The sequence below is a fragment of the Magnolia sinica genome, chromosome 5 (genome assembly GCF_029962835.1).
Source record: "Magnolia sinica isolate HGM2019 chromosome 5, MsV1, whole genome shotgun sequence".
NCBI lineage: Eukaryota > Viridiplantae > Streptophyta > Magnoliopsida > Magnoliales > Magnoliaceae > Magnolia > Magnolia sinica.
This window is the reverse complement of record NC_080577.1, coordinates 61,940,865-61,963,811: the sequence shown is the minus strand read 5'-3', so window position 1 is coordinate 61,963,811 and position 22,947 is coordinate 61,940,865. Positions and strand designations below refer to the sequence as shown.

The following is a 22,947-nucleotide window of genomic DNA, read 5'->3' as shown; positions in this document are numbered from 1 at the left end:
GTTCTGGAAAAATAGCTGTGGAAAAAAAGATACCAGGCAGTCGTGAGATGGTTGTGGTGTAAATTCATCAGGATATGATCAGTAATTTGCTAAGTAAGAATTCGGTGATCTACTAAGTAAAGACTTACTGATTAGGGATCCGACATAGTGATCGTGGATATTTAACATGCTCCTAGGATGTATTATAGTGATGACACTGAGTAGAAATGGATCTAAACTAAACTAAGGGCTCTAAAATTACTGTAACATAGCTGGATAGAAGTGAACTACCCATTCTAAGGAGCTAAATTAAGGATAAGCAGTGCTGCACTTTAGAATGATTGATTGTGTGTGGCATGAGCCTGGAACACTTCTTCAAGTGTCGCTTTTATAGGCTTGGGGAGGCAGTGGCTACGTTGTAGTTTCCTTGTGAATCTTTGATCGTGGAGTGGTCATGTCCTAGTAGGATTTGAAATCCTTATTGTATGGTGCCATTGAATATGATTTTCTTCTAATTTTGGATGGACTTTCTAGTCAAAGCTCTTTTCCCTTGCTATCTTTGAGAAAATATCAATTGTCTTAGGAAAAAATTCCTTTCTGTGGATTTATTTTTATTTATTTCAAACCGTCGTGCCATGCTTGAACTAGATTACAAGGAATCCGCCATCAACGACTTTCTGAAAACTTCCTACATATGCAAACAGTCACATGTATCGTGCATGTGTCATCACAAGCGTGCGTATGGCTTTAAGCAAGTTTGCTTTTTGTAAGCTACATGTCATCGATCGCTGGGATCTTGTGGTTCTTCTCTAGTGTGAGTACGTTTTCTCTCGTCATTTGTATACGAGTCAACACATAACAGTTTCTCATTGAGCAATGTGGATTGTGATAGCCAGGTATATACATAATGAACAAATGTGGTTGATTTGCACAATGTGATCCTCATGATGAGGCAAACTATTAGATGTGTGATTGTTGTAGAAACATAAAAGGTTGCAAGTTATACACTGGGTGTACTATAACCAGGGTATCCCAAATCGGTTACGTATCGGCTGTAACGGCCGATACGTAACGGTAACGGTGGGACCCGTTACGCGATACGGGGTCGAAACGGCCGTTATGGATTTCTGTGACCGTAACGGCCGTTACGGGCCATAACGGCCGGACCAAAACGCCCTAAAAAAAAAAAAAAAAAAAAACCTTACCTTTTTTTCCTTTCTTTTCTTCTTCTTTTTCTCTTTCTTCTTCTTCTTCTTCTTCTCGAGCAGCTGCGGCTGCGGCTGCTTCCTGCTCTTCTTCTTCTTCTTCCTCTCTCTCTCTCACTCTCTCTCGCTCTCTCAATCTCTTCTTTCCCCCTTTCCCTCTTTTTTTCTTTTCTTTCTTTCCCTCGTTTTTTTCTTTTCGTTTCCCTCTCTCCATTTTTTTTTTATTTGCAGCAGCTGACTGCTGTAGGTACGTGTCACGCAAAGACGAGCGCTGACACTCCTCGAGCTCCGAGTTGTACGAACGGTTCAAAGGAGATCAAAGTTATATGGGCTCCACAGTGATGTATTTATTACATCTACACCATTCACCTATTTTCAGAGATCATTTTAGAGCACCCGCCAAAAAATGAATTATATCCAGAGATCATCTGGACCACACCAAAAATAGCAGCAGCGATAATGATTTTCACGGTTAAATAATTTGTAGGCACGGTAACGTTTATTTTCCATCCAATCAGATCAGACCCGAGTAGGCCCCACCATAATATATATATTTTATCCATATCGTCCATCCATTTTGCCACGTCATTTTAAGTCAGGATTCAAAAAATTAGTAATATCCAAATCTCAGGTGGACCACACCATAGGAAATAGTGATTATTGAATGCTCACCATTAAAAATTTCCTAAAGTCCACTGTAATGTTTATTTTCAATCTAACCTATTAATTGGGTCATATTGACGTGGATGAAGGGAAAACACACATGTCAGCTTGATCTAAAACTTTTCTAGCCCCAATAAATTTTTAACGGTGAATGTTTAATTATTATTGTTTCTTACGGTGCAATCCACCCGAGCTTTGGATGTGCCTCATTTTTGGGCTCATGCCCTAAAATTATTTGGCAAAATGGATGTATGGTGTAGATATAACACATTCATCACGGGTGAGGCCCAAAAAACTTTGACACGTGTGCTGCACTTTACATCCGAGTCCCTCCTAATTCAAGCCTTAAAAAATTGTACACGAGACATATTAACTTGAAATTTGACAATTAAATTATGGACTGCAATTGCTAACTCACAATGCCAAAATCAAATTATTTGAATAGTTTTAATTGTTAATTTGTGAACTTTTATTTTTTAAAATAGGGCCTTTTGATTTGATTTTATTTTTTTATGATTCACTATCCAATAAATGTCCACCAATTTATAAGTGGGATAATGACAATAAATGGCATGAATTTGAGGCTGATTTGGAGAATAAATTGGTCCTCCAAGTCGGCCCCAAATTGGCAACGCCATCTATCTGAATTTAATTTCATTTTTTTAAAGAACTATTGGGAGAAATGATATCAAGATGTTAAGTATATAAATTTTATATTTAAAAAATTAAATATATGAATTTTGTAGTCATATTCAAGTTACCTGGTTAAAAAATTAATCAGACAGTCCGATACAACTTCTCACCAAAGAGTGGACCGTTACACCACCATAAACATGTTCCAATTTATAAATGAATGCATATTTGGAATGCTTAGAATATTCTGGATTTAATCCATATTTTTTCATATTTTTTTGGCAAAAAAAAAAATTTACGCCGTTACGGGCCGTTACGCCCCCGTATCCGTATCGGTTTCGGAGGGCACCGTTACGCCAACCGATACCGATACGGGACACCTTGACTATAACTAATAGTCCAATTCGTTGGACTTGAGACTTTGTCTATAAAAATGGTACTTAGAGGCCAGCAGGATGAGCTATGTGGGGCCCACTATGATGTGTGATGAACATTCACTCTGTGCATTTGGTAGGTACCCTCTAGGTTATGGGATGTGGCAAAATTGACTGTATCCATAACTTAGGCGGGCCACACCATCTGAAACTATGGGAAATCATGACTAAAACATCTAAAAGCACTTGGTGAGGCCCACTTGTGTTTTGGAATAGCCTGGACTTTGATGTGACCAGTCATCCAAAGGTACCATGAAGTACTATGTGGTCGACCTCATACGAAGCTTCCCATAAGGTCAAACTTTTTGGGTCCTGTTGTGATGTGTGATGGATATCCATCCCATTAATCAAATGCACCCTTCCATGGTGAGCCATGGGCTTAAACTTCAAGCCAATCCATGACTTAGGTGGGCCACACTACAACTAACAGTTGAGAGTGGAAGCCCGCCCATTAAAACATTCCCAATTGTATATAAATCCCAGTGAGATGTGGTTTAAACATCCAGCCCATCCATTGTGTGTGTCCCACTCGGATGAAGGGTTACACCAAATTTTAGGCCATTTTAAAACTCAAGTGGGCCCCACCAAGTGCTCGTAGATCTTTTCGACATGATTTCCCATGATTTCAATTGGTGTGACCCACCAAATTTCTAGATACATTTGATTTTTAACACATCCCATAACGAGAGGACCTACCAAATGCACAACATGGATGTCCATCACATATCACAGTGGGCCCACAAAGTTCAACCTCATGGGAAGCTCCCATGAGGTCAACCTTATAGTACCATTTCTCATGCGCACAAGCGCGCACTTGGCTTGGACCGAGTTCGGGGCCTTCCATTGTGGGCACTCTCTAGCCCCACACAATACATCATTTTGCTTCTTTCCCCCCCCCTTTGCTCTTGCAAAGGTTATAAAATCTACCCTACCACGAAGCAGATTGCATGGTGTGCCACATACCACTGATGTTGGTGATGCATTGATATGGTAAAGTTTTGTGGGCCCCACCATGATGTTTGTGTTATATCCACACTATCCATCCATTTTGTGAGATCAGTTTAAGACATGAGCCCAAAAATGAGGCAGATCCAAAGCTTGAGTCAATCACACCACGTAAGGCAGTGGGGAGAATGACACTCACCATTGAATCCTTACTAGGGCCAACCATGATGTTTATTTACCATTTAACCTATTCATGAGGTCATAAAGAATTGGAAGAAGGGAAAACAAAAATATGAGCGTGATTTAAAACTTCTTTGGCCCCCAAGAAGTTTTTAATTGTAGGCATTCAATCCTAATAGCTTTTTGTGGTGTGGTCCACTTGAGCTTTGGATTGCCTCATTTTTGGGCTCATGCCTTAAATGATATTGCAAAATGGATGGACAGTGTGATATAACACATAAATTATGGTGGGCCCACAAAACTTTGCTTTGTCAAAACACCATTGAGGTCGGTGGCAATTTGCTTTCGCCCCCACTGCGTATCCATCCATAACTCATCTACATCAGAGGAACTTTCTTATGAAAGCTCTTGAGACATTCACTCCATCGGCTAGTTTCACTAGATCATGTTAGGGCATGAGCACAAAAATTAGCTAGATTTTAAATTGAAGTAGGTTGCATGATAGAATATAGTGGGGATGGAAACACCTATAGTTGAAACCTCTCCGGAGCTCACCATGATGTTCATATGTCATCCAAACTATTCATAAGGTTATTCCACTAGAATGAGCTGAAAACACAAATATTATCTAGAACCAAAACTTATGTATTCCCGACAATGGTTTCAATAATAGGTGTTGAATTCGTGTTATTGGTTGTGCCATGCTCCACTTGAGTTTTTTATTTGCCTCAATTTTGAACTCATGTACTAACATGGGCTAGTGAAACTAATGGATGAAGTGAATGTCACACGACAAGCCCACATAGCTTTTGCCTACTCAAACTCATAGACGGGGAACGAGCAATTTTCATCATTCTAAATCTTCCATGTAGCACCTAAAATACCAACCCTAAAACACATAGAAGCGGATTAGGTGAGGCTGGGCCTTCACCCGATATGGTAAGGCCCCCATGTGGCAAGATTTGATTGGGCCACATAGCTTATGTGGATGGAGTGAATGTCACCCAACAAACCCACATAGCTTTCACCTGCTATAATTTGTAGGTGGGGAACAAGCAATTTGCATCTTTCTGGATCTTCCATATACCGCCTAAAATACCAACCCTAAAAACACATAAGCAAATTAGGTGAGGCTGGACCTTCACCCAATATGGTAAGTCCCCCATGTGGCAAAATTTGATTGGGCCACATAGATTATGTGGATGGAGTGAATGTCACATGATAAGCTCACATTGCTTTCTCCTACTAGAACTTGTAGGTGGGGCACGAGCAATTTGCATCCTTCTAAATCTTCCATGTAGCACTTAAAATACCAACCTTAAAATGCATATAAGCATATTAGGTGAGGTTGGGCCTTCACCCAATATTGTAAGGCCCCCATGTGGCAAGATTTGATTGGGTCACGTGCCACCATCACAGATGAGGCCACACACAACATTTTCAAAGTGGTTAGGACGAGTCCGTACTTGGCCGCTTTTTGTCATACTGCATAAAGCGCCTAAATTGTGGGACACACCATGTTGTAATTATAAATCCACTTCATCCATCTAGTGAGAAACTTTACCATAGAGAACATGCAAAAGATCATCACAATAAAGTACTGCAGTGGGCCAAAGTATGGGGAATAATGTAATTTTTTTTCCAAAAATCTGACGTTCATACGGTATGGTTCTCGTGAATTCTAGATCAGGCAATTTTTTGTTTTTTTCTCTTCATCCTAGTGAGTTGCACCTAAATAATGAGTTTGATGAAAGATGCACACAATAGTAATTGAAACCTATTATTGGCATTATATCCCCATTATTCTCCTTGGTGTGGCCTACGTGAGTTGCGGATGTTGGCCAATTTATATTCTGATTGCCTAGAATTGAGGATAAAACCTGATGAATGGAGTGAATTTTAATTATAATGGGCACCATAGACCTTCGTGGGCCCACCATGTTTTATACATAAAATGCACTCCTCAAACCCACAATGTATATGTAAAATCTACTCCATCCATTAGGTGAGAACCTTGTGTTCATGAGCGAACCCAAGGGTGAACAACCCCAAGTGCAGGGTTGTGATGCAGTAATAACTCGGTGAGACCAAGGTCGATCCATAGGGAGATGTGAGAATACAATTAGAACTAGCCTATCAGTAAACAGGTTATTTGGGTTTTTAATCTAACAAAGTAGAAAAAGGTTTTAAAACAAATAATAAAAGACTAAAGATTTAGGAATCTAGTTATAGCAATCACAATATCTAATCATTAATTCAACTCTTATAACTTAATTGGAATCAAAATTCTATCCTATCCAATGTAACCGGAGTCAACAATGAATCAACTGCATATATTGTAACCAAGGTTTACAATAAATCAATCAATTATACATATTGATTCCTTCTCTAATCAAGCATTGTAATTTCACTTCCAAGCATCCAATGTAACCGGAGTCAACAATGAATCAAAGATGGAACAACTCAATATCTTTAAAGTAAAGTCCAAATCAATTCAATATATTATCATCATTCAAATCCATTGTTGTTGAATCAAATAAATTAAATATTGTAATCAACTATAAACTTCATCCATAGCCATAGCTAAAAGATTAACCTAACATGGATAACATCCTAAAACAAAAGAAAAACATACAAGATAAATTAGAACTGAGGGATTGAAGAAGAATGGTAGCTCCGTAGAAGCTCCGCCACCCCTTGGTCTCTCTCTCAACCCTAATTCGTACTTAGAATAGCCTAGAACACCCGTTTAAATAGGAAAATTTTGCACTGACTTTAGAACAGCTTTAAAGTTCCACACTTTTGTTACGCTTTGGTGGCACCGAACCCAACTTCGGTCGCACCGAAGTCGAGGTGAGTCCAATCGAAGCTGCCTTTGATTGTAGCTAAATTTTTCTAAAATATGTTTGATCTCCCTGTCTCCTTTTGGTCGGACCAAACCCTCTTTTGGTGGTATTGAACATCACTTCGGTCGCGCCTAACTTTTGAGCCAAATTAAGTCTAAAAATTGCTGTTTCTTACTGAACTGTTTTGGACACTTTCGGTTGAATCGAATCAACCTTATGTGGGATCAAACAGTGTATTATTTCTATTATTGGACTGTGTGATTTTCTAGACCTTTCCTCATCTTTGGTACTTGGTTTGCTTAGATCTTTGATACTTGAAACCTTCAATATTGTTCTCCAATTCTTCATTGCCTTTGAGCTTGATATATATATATATATATATATATATAGAGAGAGAGAGAGAGAGAGAGAGAGAGAGAGAGAGAGAGAGAGAGAGAGAGAGAGATTTAAATCAACCATTTAGGTGCATATTCAACTTTGGATCCAAAATCACATTTTATGTAGAAAATGTATCTTATTAGATCAATTTAGTACTTAAATGTATCCGAAAGTAGTGTAATTGATAGGATAAATATGCAATATTTAGGCTTGATCAATTCTTTGTATGAATAAAGTGTAAGCTCAATTACCAACATATTCGGAACTTTCCCAATGAAAAATTGATCCCAAAACTTCTATGTTCATGTGGTGTGGACTATTTTAGTTTTAGGTCAAGTTGATTTTCATAGTTTTCCTTCACCTTGGTGAGTAATATTGATAGGTCTAATGAGAGATAAGCACCATAGTAGCCACACATTTAAACCTATGGTTAGCATCACATCCCATTGTTCTCTTAGTGGTATGGCCCATCTAAGTTGTTGATCCAGATGATTTTATGGCTCTAGGGGTATCATCTAAGAACACACAAGATGAAGAGAATGGATATCACATGTACCACGTGGTGGGTTACAAATTTCTCTTTATGCACTTGAGAGACTATGAGAGTGTGAACGTTAAAAAATATTCACACACGCGTCCCTATCGGATCGTTGGTAGTGCATGTATAGAGGATGTTATATGATAGAGTAATAAATATTGGACTAGGCACACTCAGATTTTCGATGTGACAACAGGATTCAGGATTCCAGCAAGTCATAAAGCATACGTCCAAAGAGTCTATAATGCAATGCATGGGAAGTAGGCTACCACGAGTTGTTTGGTAAGATAGGATCCAAAATTCTGACAAGTCACAGAGCTTCTACCCATTGGAAAGCTAGCGAAGAGGGGTTAAGGAGGGAAATAATGTTGTCATGAATGCTGCTTGCGTCACGTGCACCCCACTCTTTTCCTTTGACGCTATGCAATACCAAGGTTAACAAAATGACTCTTCTGCATATTTCGAGCACTTTGAGAGTTGCCACTAGCCAAAATAAGGCTTTAAAATCCATTGTTGGCTAGAATCTAAAGAATCGCTTGGAGAATGAGAAATTCAAAGAATTCTTGACTCGAGTGAATCCTAAGTTAATTTGCACCATTGATTCTGAGTAAGGGCCTCGGTTACAAACAAGGAAAGGGTTAGCCGCCCTTTTCTACCCATGCAAAGCACTGTCTACACTTTATAGAATTTTATGATGTTTCAAGAGATTCAGCATAAGTTCAACATTATTGCATAAATAAAAAGAAAATAGATATGAAAGAGGATTGTGGAAATAAAAAAAAAAAAAAAAAAGGTGAGTGTGTGTACTAGTGAGATGTTTGGGATGTGTGGACTGGAATGTAAGTTGATTGAGATGTGGAAGGAAAAGGGGAGACCCGACACACTTTTTTACAAAAGGGATGATTGAATATCTTCTATCCCAATCCTACTCTGTTGACTTTGGCGTTATCTCAGATTTTGACTTCTCAATTGAAATAAATAAAAATAGGGACAAACTAAAGGCAGAGAGCAACTTCCAACGGAGATTGCTCGAAATGGTTTGAAAAAGAAAGAAGTTAGAAAGGTTGCAAACAATTTTGTAGAGCTTTCTGGCTTTTTCCATTGTTGCTGAAGGTCAGAGTGGCTTTCAGCTTTAACTCTGGCTTTGGCTCTCTCACTCTTTCTTTTTTTACTCTCAACTCTGGCTTTGGCCCTCTCTGCTCTCTCTCTTTTTGTGTGAATGTGGGATCCCTTTAAATAGGCATTGCAAGATGCCTCGGTGGTGACATGTAAGGGTCCATGAGATAGGTTCGAATTTACTGAAACAAAAATTGAGTGCTAGCAACTAAGCTTGTAGTTAGCTTTGGCAAAACCAAAGCAAAGTGAATGAGGCGGTGGGCTTGTGATTGGGCCAACATTGCATAACTAAGAACCGACCAATGTGTGGCCGGCTATGTGCACAATCAACCATAGGGTGGACAACTATGTGCATAATCAACATAGGATTTCTGCTTCTCACATGTCCAGTTTTGAAAAGGTTGCACATATCCAGGGTAGAAGTTGGTATTTAGAGTTATTTTTTTTATTTTATTGGTGGAACTAGGTCATGCACCACTTCGGCCCTACCTTCTTGTGTGTTCTAACGGGGATCAATCTGACCCGATGGGTGCATTCAAGGTGTGTCTTTTGCCATATAAGAGTTTTGATAGGGGGTCATCCGAAGTTAGCGAGTAGGATCCATGCATGCAAACTGGCCTTAGCATGACCGATAGTATCACTCCGAATTGGTCACTACATGCTAGGTATCACAAAACCAATCATGCAATGAAAGGTTCCCAAGTTGAGTGTCTACAGAGAGAAATTAGGTGAGGTACACTAAACTTGAATGAGAGGAAAAGTTGATAAAGGAAGTGCAAAGATTTTTTTTTTTTTTTGGAGGAAATAAAGAATTCTTTAATATTTAAGGGCATTTAGATCAAAAGTTACTTTAGAGAAGCTACTTATTCCCTAAGTAGCTTATCTTCTACTTATTTAGGTAAGTATGTTTAGTAAACAACATAATTATCAACCAAAATGTAGAAACACATGTTTGGTTTCCAACATTGTAACTAATTATCCCTCGAGTTTGTTTGGTACCCCCCACATCCACCATCCATCCTGTGGGGCAAACCTTTTACACGGACTGTCCATTATGTGGGCCCCACTTTTAATGTGGGTCATCGATCATATAGGGCCCACCTTATATACGGGGCATTTTTTTATTTTTTATTTTTGGGTTAGTTTGTTAGTGCATACCCATGCGGGTACACACACTCCATATTAGCCAACCCCACGAGGGATCGATACCAAGACCTCAAGTGTTGAAACGAGGTATCTCCACTCAGTTTGCCAGTTGAGCTATGGATCTGGGTGTTATATATACGGGGCATTCATCATTAAGGGCCAACCTTTAATGTGCATTGTTCATTATGTAGGGCCCACCTTTGATGTTAGTCATCCATCATGGGCCCCACCTTTAATATCCACCACTTATCATATGGAGCCCACCTTTGATGTGGATCATCCATCATGTGGGCTCCACCTCTGATATGGGTCGTCCATCATATGGGGCCCACCTTGGATATGGGACACTCATCATTAAGGCTGACCTTTAATGTGGATTGTCCATCATGTGGGCCCACCTTGATGTGGATCATCATGGGGCCTACCATTATCAATTACCCAACATGTGGAGCCCACCTTTGATGTGAATTGTACATCATATGGGCCCTACCTTCAATGTGGGTTACCCATCATGCGGCTCCCCTTCAACGAAACCATTCATCGTTAGGGGCTGACCTTTGATGTGGACCGTCCATCATATGGGGCCACATAAATATATGTCATCCATCATATGGGGCCTAACTACAATGTCCATTGCCCATCATGTGGATCCCACCTTTAATGTGGACCATTGATTTTGTAGGCACCACCTTTGAAGTTGGTCATCCATCGGCCCGCTTTGTATGTGGGCTATTTATCATTATGGGCCGACCATTGATGTGGAGCTTCCATTATAAGGGCCCACATTAATATGGGGTCATCCATCATGTGGGGCCCACCATTGATGTGGACCGTCCATTGTATGAGCCCCACCTTTGATGTAGATAGTCTATGATGTGGGGCCTCCTTTAATGTGTGACTGTTATAGTGCCTCCTTTGACATGAACCTTGAGAGAGAGCCTCCTTTAATATGGAGAGAGAGAGAGAGAGAGAGAGAGAGAGAGAGAGAGAGAGAGAGAGAGAGAGAGGTAGAAAAGTAATGATAATATAAGTAGCTTTTAGCACGTAAGTTACTTTTACAATGATGCTTACCAAACTAACTTAAGTGAACATAGTAACTTAATTACTTAATATAAGTTAAAAAGTAACGTATTTGATGGTATTAAAACAAGCCTTTATCTTTATCAGTTTTTTTTTTTACTTTTTGTCTTAATGGGTTTTAGCAACTGCTAAAGTAAGTTAACATGAAATCACTTTATTAATTGTAAGGGCTCGTTTGACATCTCTACTCAAATTTAATAAGAGCATTTTTCAACCAGAACTACTCTAATAAGCTCTTATTGTTCTATCTCTTGTTTTAAATAAGCCTGTTCGCTAAAATCACTTTTTCAAGTCCAAAAATACCTCTTATTTAAAATGCGAATATTTGGTAAAACTTCAAAATAAGAGCTTTTTTAAGGGTAGGTTTGTCATTTTTAAATATTACAACAACTCTATTGTAGGAGCAATTGGGATAATTGTTTTTCGTGGATCTCATCATAAATAAACCATGCCCCAAATGACAAAAGAATGATGGCTACGATCTTCATATTTTAAGACATTTAGGTCATCCATTATGTGGTACATTAGATACGGATCAACCATCACATGGAGCCCACCTTTGATGTGGACCATCCATTGTGTGAGCAAAACCTTCAAAGTAGGTCATCCATCATGCAAGGCCCATCTTGGATGTAGACCATTCATCATTAGGGGTCCACCTTAATGTAGGTCATCTATCATGTTGGGCCCACCATCAATGTTAATTATCCTTTATGTGGGGCCCATCAATGTCCACTGTCCATCACCCATCACATGGAGTCCACATTTAATGTGTCCATAGCGTGGGCCCTACCTTCGAAGTGGATTATCCATCATGTGGGGCCCACTTTTATATCCGCCATTCTTCGTGTGGGGCGCACCTTCTATGTGGATCATCCATCATGTGGCCTATGTTGGATATGGGACATCCATCATGCGAGACCTTAGATGTGGACCATCCATTATAAGGGGCCACACTTTGATGTGGGCCATCTATCATATGAAGCCCACTCCGTCCATTATGTGGGGCCCCCTTGATGTGGACCATTCATTGTGTGGGACCAGACCTTCAATATGGGTCATTCATCATATGGGCCCACCTTCAATGTCAACCAACCATAATGTAGGCCCACCTTCAATGACCATCATCCACCTTCTAGGTCCCACCTTTGATGTGGATTGCCCATTAAATGAGACTACTTGAAGTATAGGTTCCGTCATGCTGGGCCACACTTTGATGGGGGCCATCCATCATGTAGGGCCCACCTTGATGTGGACCATACATCATGTGGGGCCCCATGTTCAATATGGGCATCATGAGGGCCCCACCTTTGATGTCTACCATCCATCATGTGGATCCCACCTTTGTTATGGACCATCCTATCATGTGGGGCCCACTTAATGTGGACCATACATCATGTGGGGCCCCATGTTCAATATGGGTCGTTCATCATGAGGGGCCCACCTTTGATGTCTACCATCCATCATGTGGATCCCACCTTTGTTATGGACCATCCTATCATGTGGGGCCCACTCGATGTGGATAGTCCATCATGTGGGACCCACCTTTGATGTCCACCATCATGTAGGTCCCACCTTTATTGTGGACTGTCCATCATGTGGGGCCCAACCTTCAATATGGTTTCATTCATCATGTGAGCCCACCTTTAATGCCAACCTTCCATCATTTGGTCCCACAATCAATGTCCACCATCTATTCATGTGGGTCTCACCTTTGATGTGGACCATCCATCAGGTAGTGCCTTATTGATGTGGATCGTGCATCATGTAGGGCCACACTTTGATGCAGGCCATCCATCATGTGAAGCTCACCTTTGATATGACCGTGCATTATGTGGGCTCACCTTTGATAAGAACCATTCATCATGTGGGGCCCACCTTTAATATGTGTCGTTCATCATATGGGCCTACCTTGAAGAGATTCTAAAAAGAAGGAAAGAGGGTAAGATGGGAAGTACTTGAAAAGTTTGATGACAAAGTTGTCCAAAAATTAGCTTAAAATATCTACCAGCTTAAGCCAAATAAGCTCCTTTTCAAATGGTCACTCCTTTCTAAATTATAAAGTTGAAGCTTATTTATTACTTTCTAAACAAATAAGCATCGTTATTAGACTTTTGCCAAATAGTATAAAAGCTTATTTGTTTTAGAAATAAACCAACAGGCTCCTATTCATAGAGATGCAATACCCCCTTGGTAATGGGAGATGGAGACTGGAGCCTTTGTCACGGCTGAGGTGAGAGGACCGCATATCTTCGTTAAATCCTGCAGGAGACATGGCTTCTGAGATGGAACAGGGTACCCCTGAATTATTTTATTTTATTTTATTTTTTTAATAATTTATTTACTAGTTTTATTGAAAGTTTGTAGAAATGGAGGTATGTTTCAGCAGTCCTAGCTGTGGAGCTGATGACCCCACTGTGGCCAAAAAATCTCCATATGGCATTCCCAATCCTTCGATCATGGCCTGCCAAAACACGGGACGCGAAAGACAGAGCAATAGTTTGCCTTCGCCTTCGTGTAAGAAGAAAATGCCAAGGATTGGGCAGTTAGGTTCATCTAAGTTTAGATGTTTGGCAAGCAAGTCCATAGTGGGGTCATCAGATAATGGTTTGGATCATCTGAACAAGGAGCTCTGCAACGCCTGAAGGTTAGCTTAAAAACCCAGAAGCTCAACTGGACTTGATATCCAGCCGGATCGGGTGGACTCAAAGGCTCAACTGAACTTGACTCCGTATTAATAATTAAATTCGTAAGTATATTTGACTAATAAATGATATTAAAGTAGTATGAGAATAAATATAGACTACCTTAAATGCATAGATGCCCGCAGGTAGTTTCTGTTGGCTCTGCTCCAAAATGTCCTTTGGATCTCACCATACATTTTCACTATATTTATTAAAAACGAAAACACTAAGTGAGTGCTTCGGTTCTAATCTTGCTGAGTCGGAACTGAGTCGAACTCATCAGCAACTTTCTTAGTCACCGGGCTTGAAATAGGGTCAAGTCACTGAGTTTTAGGACTATGAACTATACATGTATCCAAAGGTTGATGATAATTAGAGGTGCAACTCGAGCAGGTTGAGCTCAAGTTGACCCTCAAACCGACCCAATTGCAACCAGAGGTGCCCAATCCTATATACTAGAACCAACTGGATCTAACAGACCCAGTTCAGCCCAATTACATGTAATTGTTCCCAACCCAAATTTGCTCAAGCCGAACCCAACATGAATTCAAATTGGGTTTGGGTTTTTCAACCGGAATCACCTCGAAGACAGGACCTCGATGATAAAAATAATTATTGAAGAAATGGGAGGGATAATTCCTGTATCCTTTGACACCTAGAAGTAGCGATTTCAATGCAAACCACCGTGGACTACAAGGGCCTAATTTATTGCTCCATAATGGTAGCCATCTTATCAGAAGCCTACAAATTGAATGTGAAAAGGAACCAGGATTGTATATGGTTTAGATCGATGGTCATTCCACATGATTTTTAGATTGAAGGGCAGACTGTTTTGTCTCCTGAGGTAACAATTAAGTAAATTTTTTTTTTAAAAAAAAAAAGAAAAAGAAAAAAAAAAAAGAAAAAAAAAGAAGAAAAAAGTGTAGCACTTTATAAGAAGAGGAATTGCAAATTCCTTGACCCTATCCAAGCATGGCCCTCGTGTTTTTGAGCCATGTTTAGTGATCCGTGGCATTGATCTGATGGGCCCATCCGTGGATGGACCATGCATCAAAACTCTCTTGGAATGGAACTTTGTGGTCTTGCAATCTTTGGCTGGTTTTCAGTTAAATGTGGGGCATGCTGTGTTCTTTTTCTTAACTACCTATTTTCAGGTCACCGATCAAAAGGTCATGATTAATGTCCCATCCAGCTGTCTTTTGGGCGTATTCTATCCACTGTCGGATTCGTTGGCTTATGGACTGGATCATTCAACCATGGCGCCTTTTGTACAAACCAAGGACCTAATAATTGGATACATTGAAAGGATGTATAGAATAACAAACCAAATGCAACTGGTTACCCATGCAACTCTCACCCTTAAAACTCGGGCCTGCATCAATCACTTATTGCCTTTTTTTTACTTTCTTGCGTAATCTGCCACGTAATCAATTAAGTTCTTATGTATATGTTGACACTTGGTGGCCCTAGAATCACTCTAATTTAGATGACACTTAAAGGCTATTTGGATGCATGTAAAGTCTTTTATTGTATATGCTATCGTGCATTGACAACATGTATGCAGTTTGTCAAGCATTTTTTTTTTCCGGTACAAAAAGTGGAAAATGAGGACATGCATTGCCAATAGGATCATTACCCAACGACTGTCTATATTTGCTAAAAAGGTTGGTTAGATTATGCATGCTAAAGTAACATATGTTGTATGAATGAGCATAATGTTTTGTGCACATGCATTATTTGTGCCAACGTATGCAAAAAAAAAAAAGAAGTTCTATATGTGCAACTATTTATGTTTAAGAACCCACATATGCCACTATTAATCTTCAAGTGCCTCATATATGCCATATGTGTAAATTAGTATACATATGCACCATAATTGTACATGTATTACTAACCATCTTAAGCTCTCCATATATTCCACCACTCCCATGTCCCAGGTGCTTGACCATGAGAGTACAGTATTGGTAGCCATGCATTGCGTTGATGCGGTTTTCTGGTTAGCCTTTCCTGGACCTTCGCATACCCACACAAGGAATGAACAAAGGAGACCCTGGCTAGTACAGGGGACCTCCAATGCCCAAGTCAGGTAAGGAATTTGGGTTTGATTGTAAAATAGAGTTTTAAGCTAGTGATTGTGCATCCTCTTCTTTACAAAAGGGGCATGTATATATAGGTCCCATGGAGGCAGTGTCGGGTATGGCAATGAATCCGCCATCCGATACCGTATCATGCTAGGAAACTAATTTTGAGGATGCGCGGTTATTCCTCTGACATTCTCGGAGAAAATTTAGAGGATCTTTTAGTAGATTCCCATGTGGCGGATGATCAACTAAGTTGGGGTGTAAGGCTGAGCTTGACCTTGAACTTAGGCGGGCCGAAGTTGAGGTCGAGCTCGAGATTGGACAAACCGAGGTCTAGGTCGGATAGACGGAGGTCAAAGTCGGTCAGACTGAGGTCGGACAGGACGAGGGTGAGGCCGGGCTTGTTTTGAATTGACGTTGTAGTTGATGCTGGTTGAATTCAGGTCGACTTTGAAGTCGAGTGAGTCATGGTTTAGCAAGCCTTTTGATGGAAGCCGTGCTCCCATCTTGACTTACCCTGGTCAGTCCATTTTCACCCACAACACATTGCATGATTTGCAACTGATGTTCAAGATAGCATTTTAGTATATGACTTTGCATGTGTGTAAACATCCCTTCGTCCCTAGTGTCCAGGCAAGATACGGTAAATAGATTTATAGTCAACATAAAAACATATATTTGTCAAAAATCCACCAATGGAGATGCTTAGAATGAACTTGCATCCCAAGCAAAGTCACCAAGAGAACCATCCATATGTGCAGTGCATCTTTGTTTTATAATATTATAATGCATAGGAGTTGCATTAGATCATTTCTATTCATAAAAAGATGCATAAAGTTCAATTAAAAGCCATCCATTATTTTATAAAAAAATAATCTACGTCCTGACAAAAGGAATTCAGTGGTTTTCTTTTCTTTTTATATAGAAGGGATTGTGTGTTAATTGCTTTCTCGTGAAGATGATCGATCTATCTAGCACAAAACTCTCAGCCTTATTATAACGTTTAAAACAAGGTCCAATATAAAAAATGAAGTTGTTTAGTCCCCTCTCTTTCTTAGCTTTTATTATTTCCTAGATTACAATAAAATGGACATTTTCAATGCCAAAAGAACATATTGGTTACCCGGAAGTGTTACATGCCAACTTGGATTCCCATAAACCCACTTAAATTTTGAGTTTTGAACCTTTTTTTTTTTTTTTTTTTTAATTTTAGCTTCTTCTTCTTCTTTTCATGTTTCTAAGGCTTGAACTTGTATTTATTAATTAATTAATTTATTATTCTGCAGCCCATCGTTGGCTTTGGAGTGGCTAAAGTTTTAGATTCTGGACATCCAGATTTCAAGGAAGGTGACTTGGTTTGGGGGATGACTGGATGGGAAGAATTCACTCTCATATCAGAGCCTGAGACCCTATTTAAAATCAAATACACTGATATTCCTCTTTCTTACTATACGGGCATTCTAGGTAAGTTGTTTTTTACTCAATTTGATTGAATATTGTTAAGAATTATAGCCATTAAAGATTTATAATGCAAGTTGACTGATAGTTAATATTCCCCCTGATCATATTCTTCCTCCAGTAATAATACAAGAGAGATGATTAAATGCACACGGTGTACTTAAAATGCTAGCTTATTATTTCTGAGCTCATCTATTTGCATAATTTCATTTGTTATTATGAGGTATATGGATTGCTATTTGGGTGTCCATTTTCCTAACAACAGCAAATTTGACTTGCTATTATGTTAGGCATAAATAAAGTCTTATATTTTCTCTTCAATGCTTCTCTGAATTTTCTTGTGAATATGGTGTGTAATATTCTTAGCTTATGACGAATGGCCTATTATGGGCCCACTCACACGGCATTTTACATTTATTTTCCTGTTCATCCAGGCTTATTGTCAATTGTCCATTGGCATGAAAATCAATCCACTAGGGTTATACTAGTTATTTGATTAGAGGAGTTTTCTTTCTTAGTTAAATGAGAGCCATTGTTATGTTTTTCAAGCTGTCCATTTGTGAGCCATTGTTTGATTTAGGATGTGTCCAGTTAGAGCAAGTTTTGGCTATGGCCCAGCCATGATAGACCCGCTAGATGAACAATATGGAGAATGGTTAAGCCCAAGGGTCTGACGAGTAATTTCATAAAAGAGGTCTAGTGGAGATTATTGCTTGTGTTATTCTTACTTGGGGGTGTGGCTACATGCAAAGGACATTTAGAGATTAATTTGGGGAGAGAAAAAGGAGGGAGATGGAAGAATGGATGCACCTACATGAGTACAAAGAAAGAGAGAAGGGCTCCCAGAATGATTTCGATGTTGGGCGCTCATCTTTAATTTTTAATATTGTAGCCCGTTTGAGTTTTAGAGCTGCCTCATTTTTGGGTTCACATCATGACACGAGGTGGTGCAACATATGTACAAAGTGAATACCATTGTCATCACAGTAGAGCCCTGTATAGCCTTTGTTTCATGTGCTCCCTAACACTAGGTGTCTATGTGGGCAATGTGCAAAGAGGCCTGGGTTAGTGGCATTAAACAAGTGAAAGGATAAAAGTTTCTTCGTATGAATTGCTACAAATATCCCATTTTTCTTTTAAATTTCAAAAGTTTATACCCTTCCCTGTGACCAATTGGTAAAATAGGCTAAACTGCCTAAACTGTTTAATGCCACTAACCCACGCCTTCCCTACTAACATCCCATCTTTAGTCTTATGTTACTTTCAGCTGCCTAAACTGTTTATGTAAAGTACTAAATCCGAAGGCCCCACAATTAGAATCATGAAGTGAGCATCCTGGTTTAACCATTAGATGGAATTCAATCAAATCAGCTTTCGCCAGTAAGTGTGGATACCACATTCATTTTAGTTCATGGATTAGCATTCTCATTTCCATTTATTTATGTCTAACACCACAATCAACTGCATTACTTGATTATCTACAGGTATGGCTGGTCTTACAGCTTATGCTGGATTTTATGAGGTTTGCACTCCTAAGAAAGGTGAATACGTCTTTGTGTCAGCAGCTTCTGGTGCCGTGGGTCAACTAGTTGGACAATTCGCTAAGCTGATGGGCTGCTATGTTGTTGGAAGTGCTGGTTCCAGTGACAAGGTTAGTTGCTAGTTGTGATGATTATTATTTTCACCTTTTTAAGTGAAAAATAAATTGCTAGACAACATATTAGTTCATAGAAGCATGAGAACTATTAAGAAAGAGTATTATATGATCCTGGATTGGAGGTTTTGCACAACTTGCTTCGGTTTTCAGTTTGTAGGAGTGAGCCTTTGGTTCATTGATCTAGGCAATCAATCTGCTGCAACCATGGTTCTAAAACTCACCGAATACTTAAAACTTGTAAAAGTCAAGATTTTGAGGATCCAAACTCAACAAGACTCAATATGGTTAGCTCGATTACTTGGCTGACTCAATATGAAATTGCCTGATTCGAACCAAGTCAGCCTCATAGGCAGGGGCCATTTAGTAATAAAAAGGCAGCCAACAATAACCAAACGTGCATTAGTTGTTTGCAAGCGCAGCCTTGATACGAGCATTCCCCAGGCAACTTGGATAATTTTATACATATGATGGTTTTAAAGATTCATTCACATTGTTTATATTGTTGAATTAATTATAATATTGAGTTTAGTCAATTTAATACTAGTTCGAGTCAAGTTTCTGGGGAAGGACCATGCATCAAATATCTGTCAGATTGGAAGATCTCAGCCCCAATCCCCAGTCCTTTTTAAGTTGAATGTGGATTGTTCATGCATTCCTCTTCTCAGCCATTTATGTTGAGGCCCCAATTTGAATTGTTGGTTTGTTCTAAGGATCCAGTAATGCCTAATGATGTATAGATGTTGGCGTGCAATCCATCACTGCCAACTTTTAAAAAAGAATGCGTTTCTATTATTATCGGTAACTAGAAGAATTTTTTTTTTTTTACTAATATATATATATATTTTTGGTGGGCTCAGGTTGAACTATTGAAAAGTAAGTTTGGGTTCAATGATGCTTTCAACTATAAGGAAGAACCTGACCTGAACAAGGCTTTAACAAGGTCGGTATTCATATTAGCATATGAGAATCTCAAATATTATCGATTTAGTTTCCTTCAAAACATGGGTTTTTTTTTTTCAACGTCCCTACAAATGGCTAAACACACACCAACCATGTGTTGGTGTATAAGCAGCGGGCCCAGGTGGGTCACACAATGTAAATGATCTGACCCAGTAAACAGGTGGCCCACCCAATAGGCAAGCCACACAAGTTGAAGATGGTTTAGAAAAAAAAAAAAATTGCAAAAATCCCACATTTTATGTGTATGATGCTCACCTATTGGTTGGACGACCTTAAATTATTCAGCCAGGTTTTTTATGGAAGCGGATTGGCTGGTGTTCCACACACCACCGAGCTAGCTGGTGTGTTGAGGTCACCATGTTCTGTGGGTCCCATCATGAGGTATGTGTTATATCCAAACCTTCCGTCCATTTGGCAAGATTGTCTTAACTTTTGGGCCCAAAAATAAGACAGATCCAAATATCAAGTGGACCACACTGCAAAATGCAGTGGGGAGTTGAACGTCTACCGTTGAAACCCTTTTGGGGGTCACAGAAGTTTTGGATCAATATGATATTTGTTTTTCCTCTTCATCCAGTTCTTTGTGACATTATGAACAGATTGGATGGAAAATAAACATTATGGTGAGTCCTATAAATGTAAAATAGTGAGAATCATTGTCCCACTACTATTTGTGGTGTGGTCCAATTGAGCGTTGAATATAACTCATTTTTGGACTCATGTTCAAAACTAATCTCCCGAAATGGATGAATGGTTGGATATAATAAATACATCGTTTTGCGACCCATGTAAGTTGGATCTTCTTTGAACCGTTTGTAGACCTCCGAGATCGAGGAGTGTCAGCACTTGTCTTCACACGGCACGTACCCACACCAGCCAGGTTGGTGGTGGCTGGTAAACCAGCCAATCCGCTTCCCTTTTTTACTTAGTGGATCACACACTAAAGGTACATGGCCTAGTTTTCCCTCACAAGGTGTGGAATGTGGGTTAAGCTAAGCTCTGCAAGGTGGCAATTTCAATTTATTATTATTATTTTTTTAAAGGCATCTGGTTAATGCTTGAAGACTCGATGTATTTTATCTTTTTGATTTACCCACATGTTTGGAATCTATTGTTAGGCATTTTCCCGAGGGAATCGATATCTACTTTGAAAACGTGGGTGGCTATATGCTTGATGCGGTACTCCTGAACATGAGGCTTCATGGTCGCATCGCAGCATGTGGTATGATCTCTCAATATAACCTTGAGAAACCCGAAGGTGTACACAACTTGTTTTGTCTCATCACGAAGCGCATCCGGATGGAGGGGTTCCTCGTGTTTGACTATTACCACTTGTATCCTCAATTTCTCGACGTGACTCGACAATATATCAAGGAAGGGAAGATTGTTTACGTAGAAGACTCGGTCGATGGTCTCGAGAGTGCTCCAGCAGCTTTAATAGGACTATTCACGGGGAAGAATGTTGGGAAACAGGTAGTTGTAATTTCTCGAGAGTGATTTTGAGGCATATTAAATTTGCAAGACAAGAAAATGAACTTAAATTAAGGCTTGTGGGGCATCTTTTATATAATCTAATAAGAGCTACTTTAATATAAACAAGAGAATTAAGACTTTTATTCTAGCACTTGTTTTACACTAAGCTCGTTTGGTAAAATCAGCTTTTTATTACCCAAAGAAGCTTTTTTTTTTTTTTTTTAATAAATATGTTTGGTGTAGTAGTCAAATGAGAACTTTTGAAGGGGCAGCCATTGTCATTTTTTAAAATTGCCACCACCCTATCTCAAGCATGCACGCCGCCCCTACATGCCTCACACCTTGGACAAATGTCGTCCATCATATTATACACCATATTATACACTGGATGTGGATCGTCAATCATGTGAAGCCCACCTTTGATGTGGACCGTCCATCATGAGAACCAAACCTTCAAAGTAGGTTGTCCATCATGCAGTCCCACCTTGGATGTGGACCACTCATCATTAGGAGTCGATCTTTGATGTGGATCATCTATTATATGGGACTCACCTCGATGTAAGTCATCCATAATGTGGGGTCATTCAATGTCCACTACCCACTACGTGGAGCCCACATTCAATGTGTCCATCCTGTGGGCCCCACCTTTGAATTGGATTGTTCATCACGCGAGACCTACCTTGGATGTGAGCCATTCATCATTATGGGCCAACTTTTGATGTGGACTATCCACTATGTGGGGCCCCACCCTTGATGTGGGCTATCCATCTAATTCGGCCCACTTGATGTGGGCCAAACCTCTTCCTAATTAAACCAATTAAGCTCTTGAAAATAAATTGATCTCTCAATTATTTAAAATTTAAGAGCTTATTTACTAGTTTCTAATAAAATATTTAAAGTTGAATTAAACCGCCTATTTTTAAAATAAGATTTAGGCCCCGTTTGTTATATCTGAAGTCTAAAGACCGAATCTGAAATCTAAAGCCTGAATCTGAAATCTAAAGCCTAAATATGAAATTTAAAGTAAAAAAAAAAAAAAAAAAACTTGTTTGATAATTATGACTGAAGTCTAAAAATTAAGTACTGAATCTAAAACAAACTGTTTGTTAACAAACATCTTAAATGTCTGAAATATGTTAATTTGACACATTTGCCCCTATCTCTCGTTTGTTTGGGAATGTCTTACATTATAAAGAAATTATTTTTTATTAAATGAAAATAAAATCATTATACTTAATTCAAATAAACTAAAATATCATCATAACACCCTCTATTCCTCTTAGCGGGAAGATTGTCACTATGTGTTGTATAGAATTGAACACCAGTAGTAACAAAACCTTCAAATAAGGCCCACCTTATATTTATATGCTATCTAAACTGTTTATAAGGTTATTCCCAATTGGATGAAGTGAAAACATATTGATCCAAAACTTCTGTGGCCTATTTAAGTTTATTTTCCATCCAATATGTTCATAAGGTCACAAATACCTA

At 39.2% G+C, this 22,947-nt stretch overlaps 1 protein-coding gene across 4 annotated transcripts in view; it reads left to right on the top strand.

The window, feature by feature from the left end:
• LOC131246085 (2-alkenal reductase (NADP(+)-dependent)-like) overlaps positions 1–21,604 on the top strand; it is a 41,110-nt gene extending 19,506 nt beyond the window's left edge. For 2 of the 4 annotated variants that reach the window (XM_058245946.1, XM_058245949.1), the window contains exons 2-5: positions 17,195–17,372; positions 18,851–19,017; positions 19,881–19,963; positions 21,102–21,604. In XM_058245946.1, coding sequence (XP_058101929.1) covers positions 17,195–17,372; positions 18,851–19,017; positions 19,881–19,963; positions 21,102–21,480 — 807 coding nt within the window. In that variant the 3' untranslated portion in view covers positions 21,481–21,604. Of the gene's footprint in view, positions 1–13,319; positions 13,377–17,194; positions 17,373–18,850; positions 19,018–19,880; positions 19,964–21,101 lie in introns of those variants that run through there. The other 2 variants (XM_058245948.1, XM_058245947.1) reach the window with 2 other exon arrangements.
• The last annotated feature ends 1,343 nt before the right edge of the window (positions 21,605–22,947 follow it).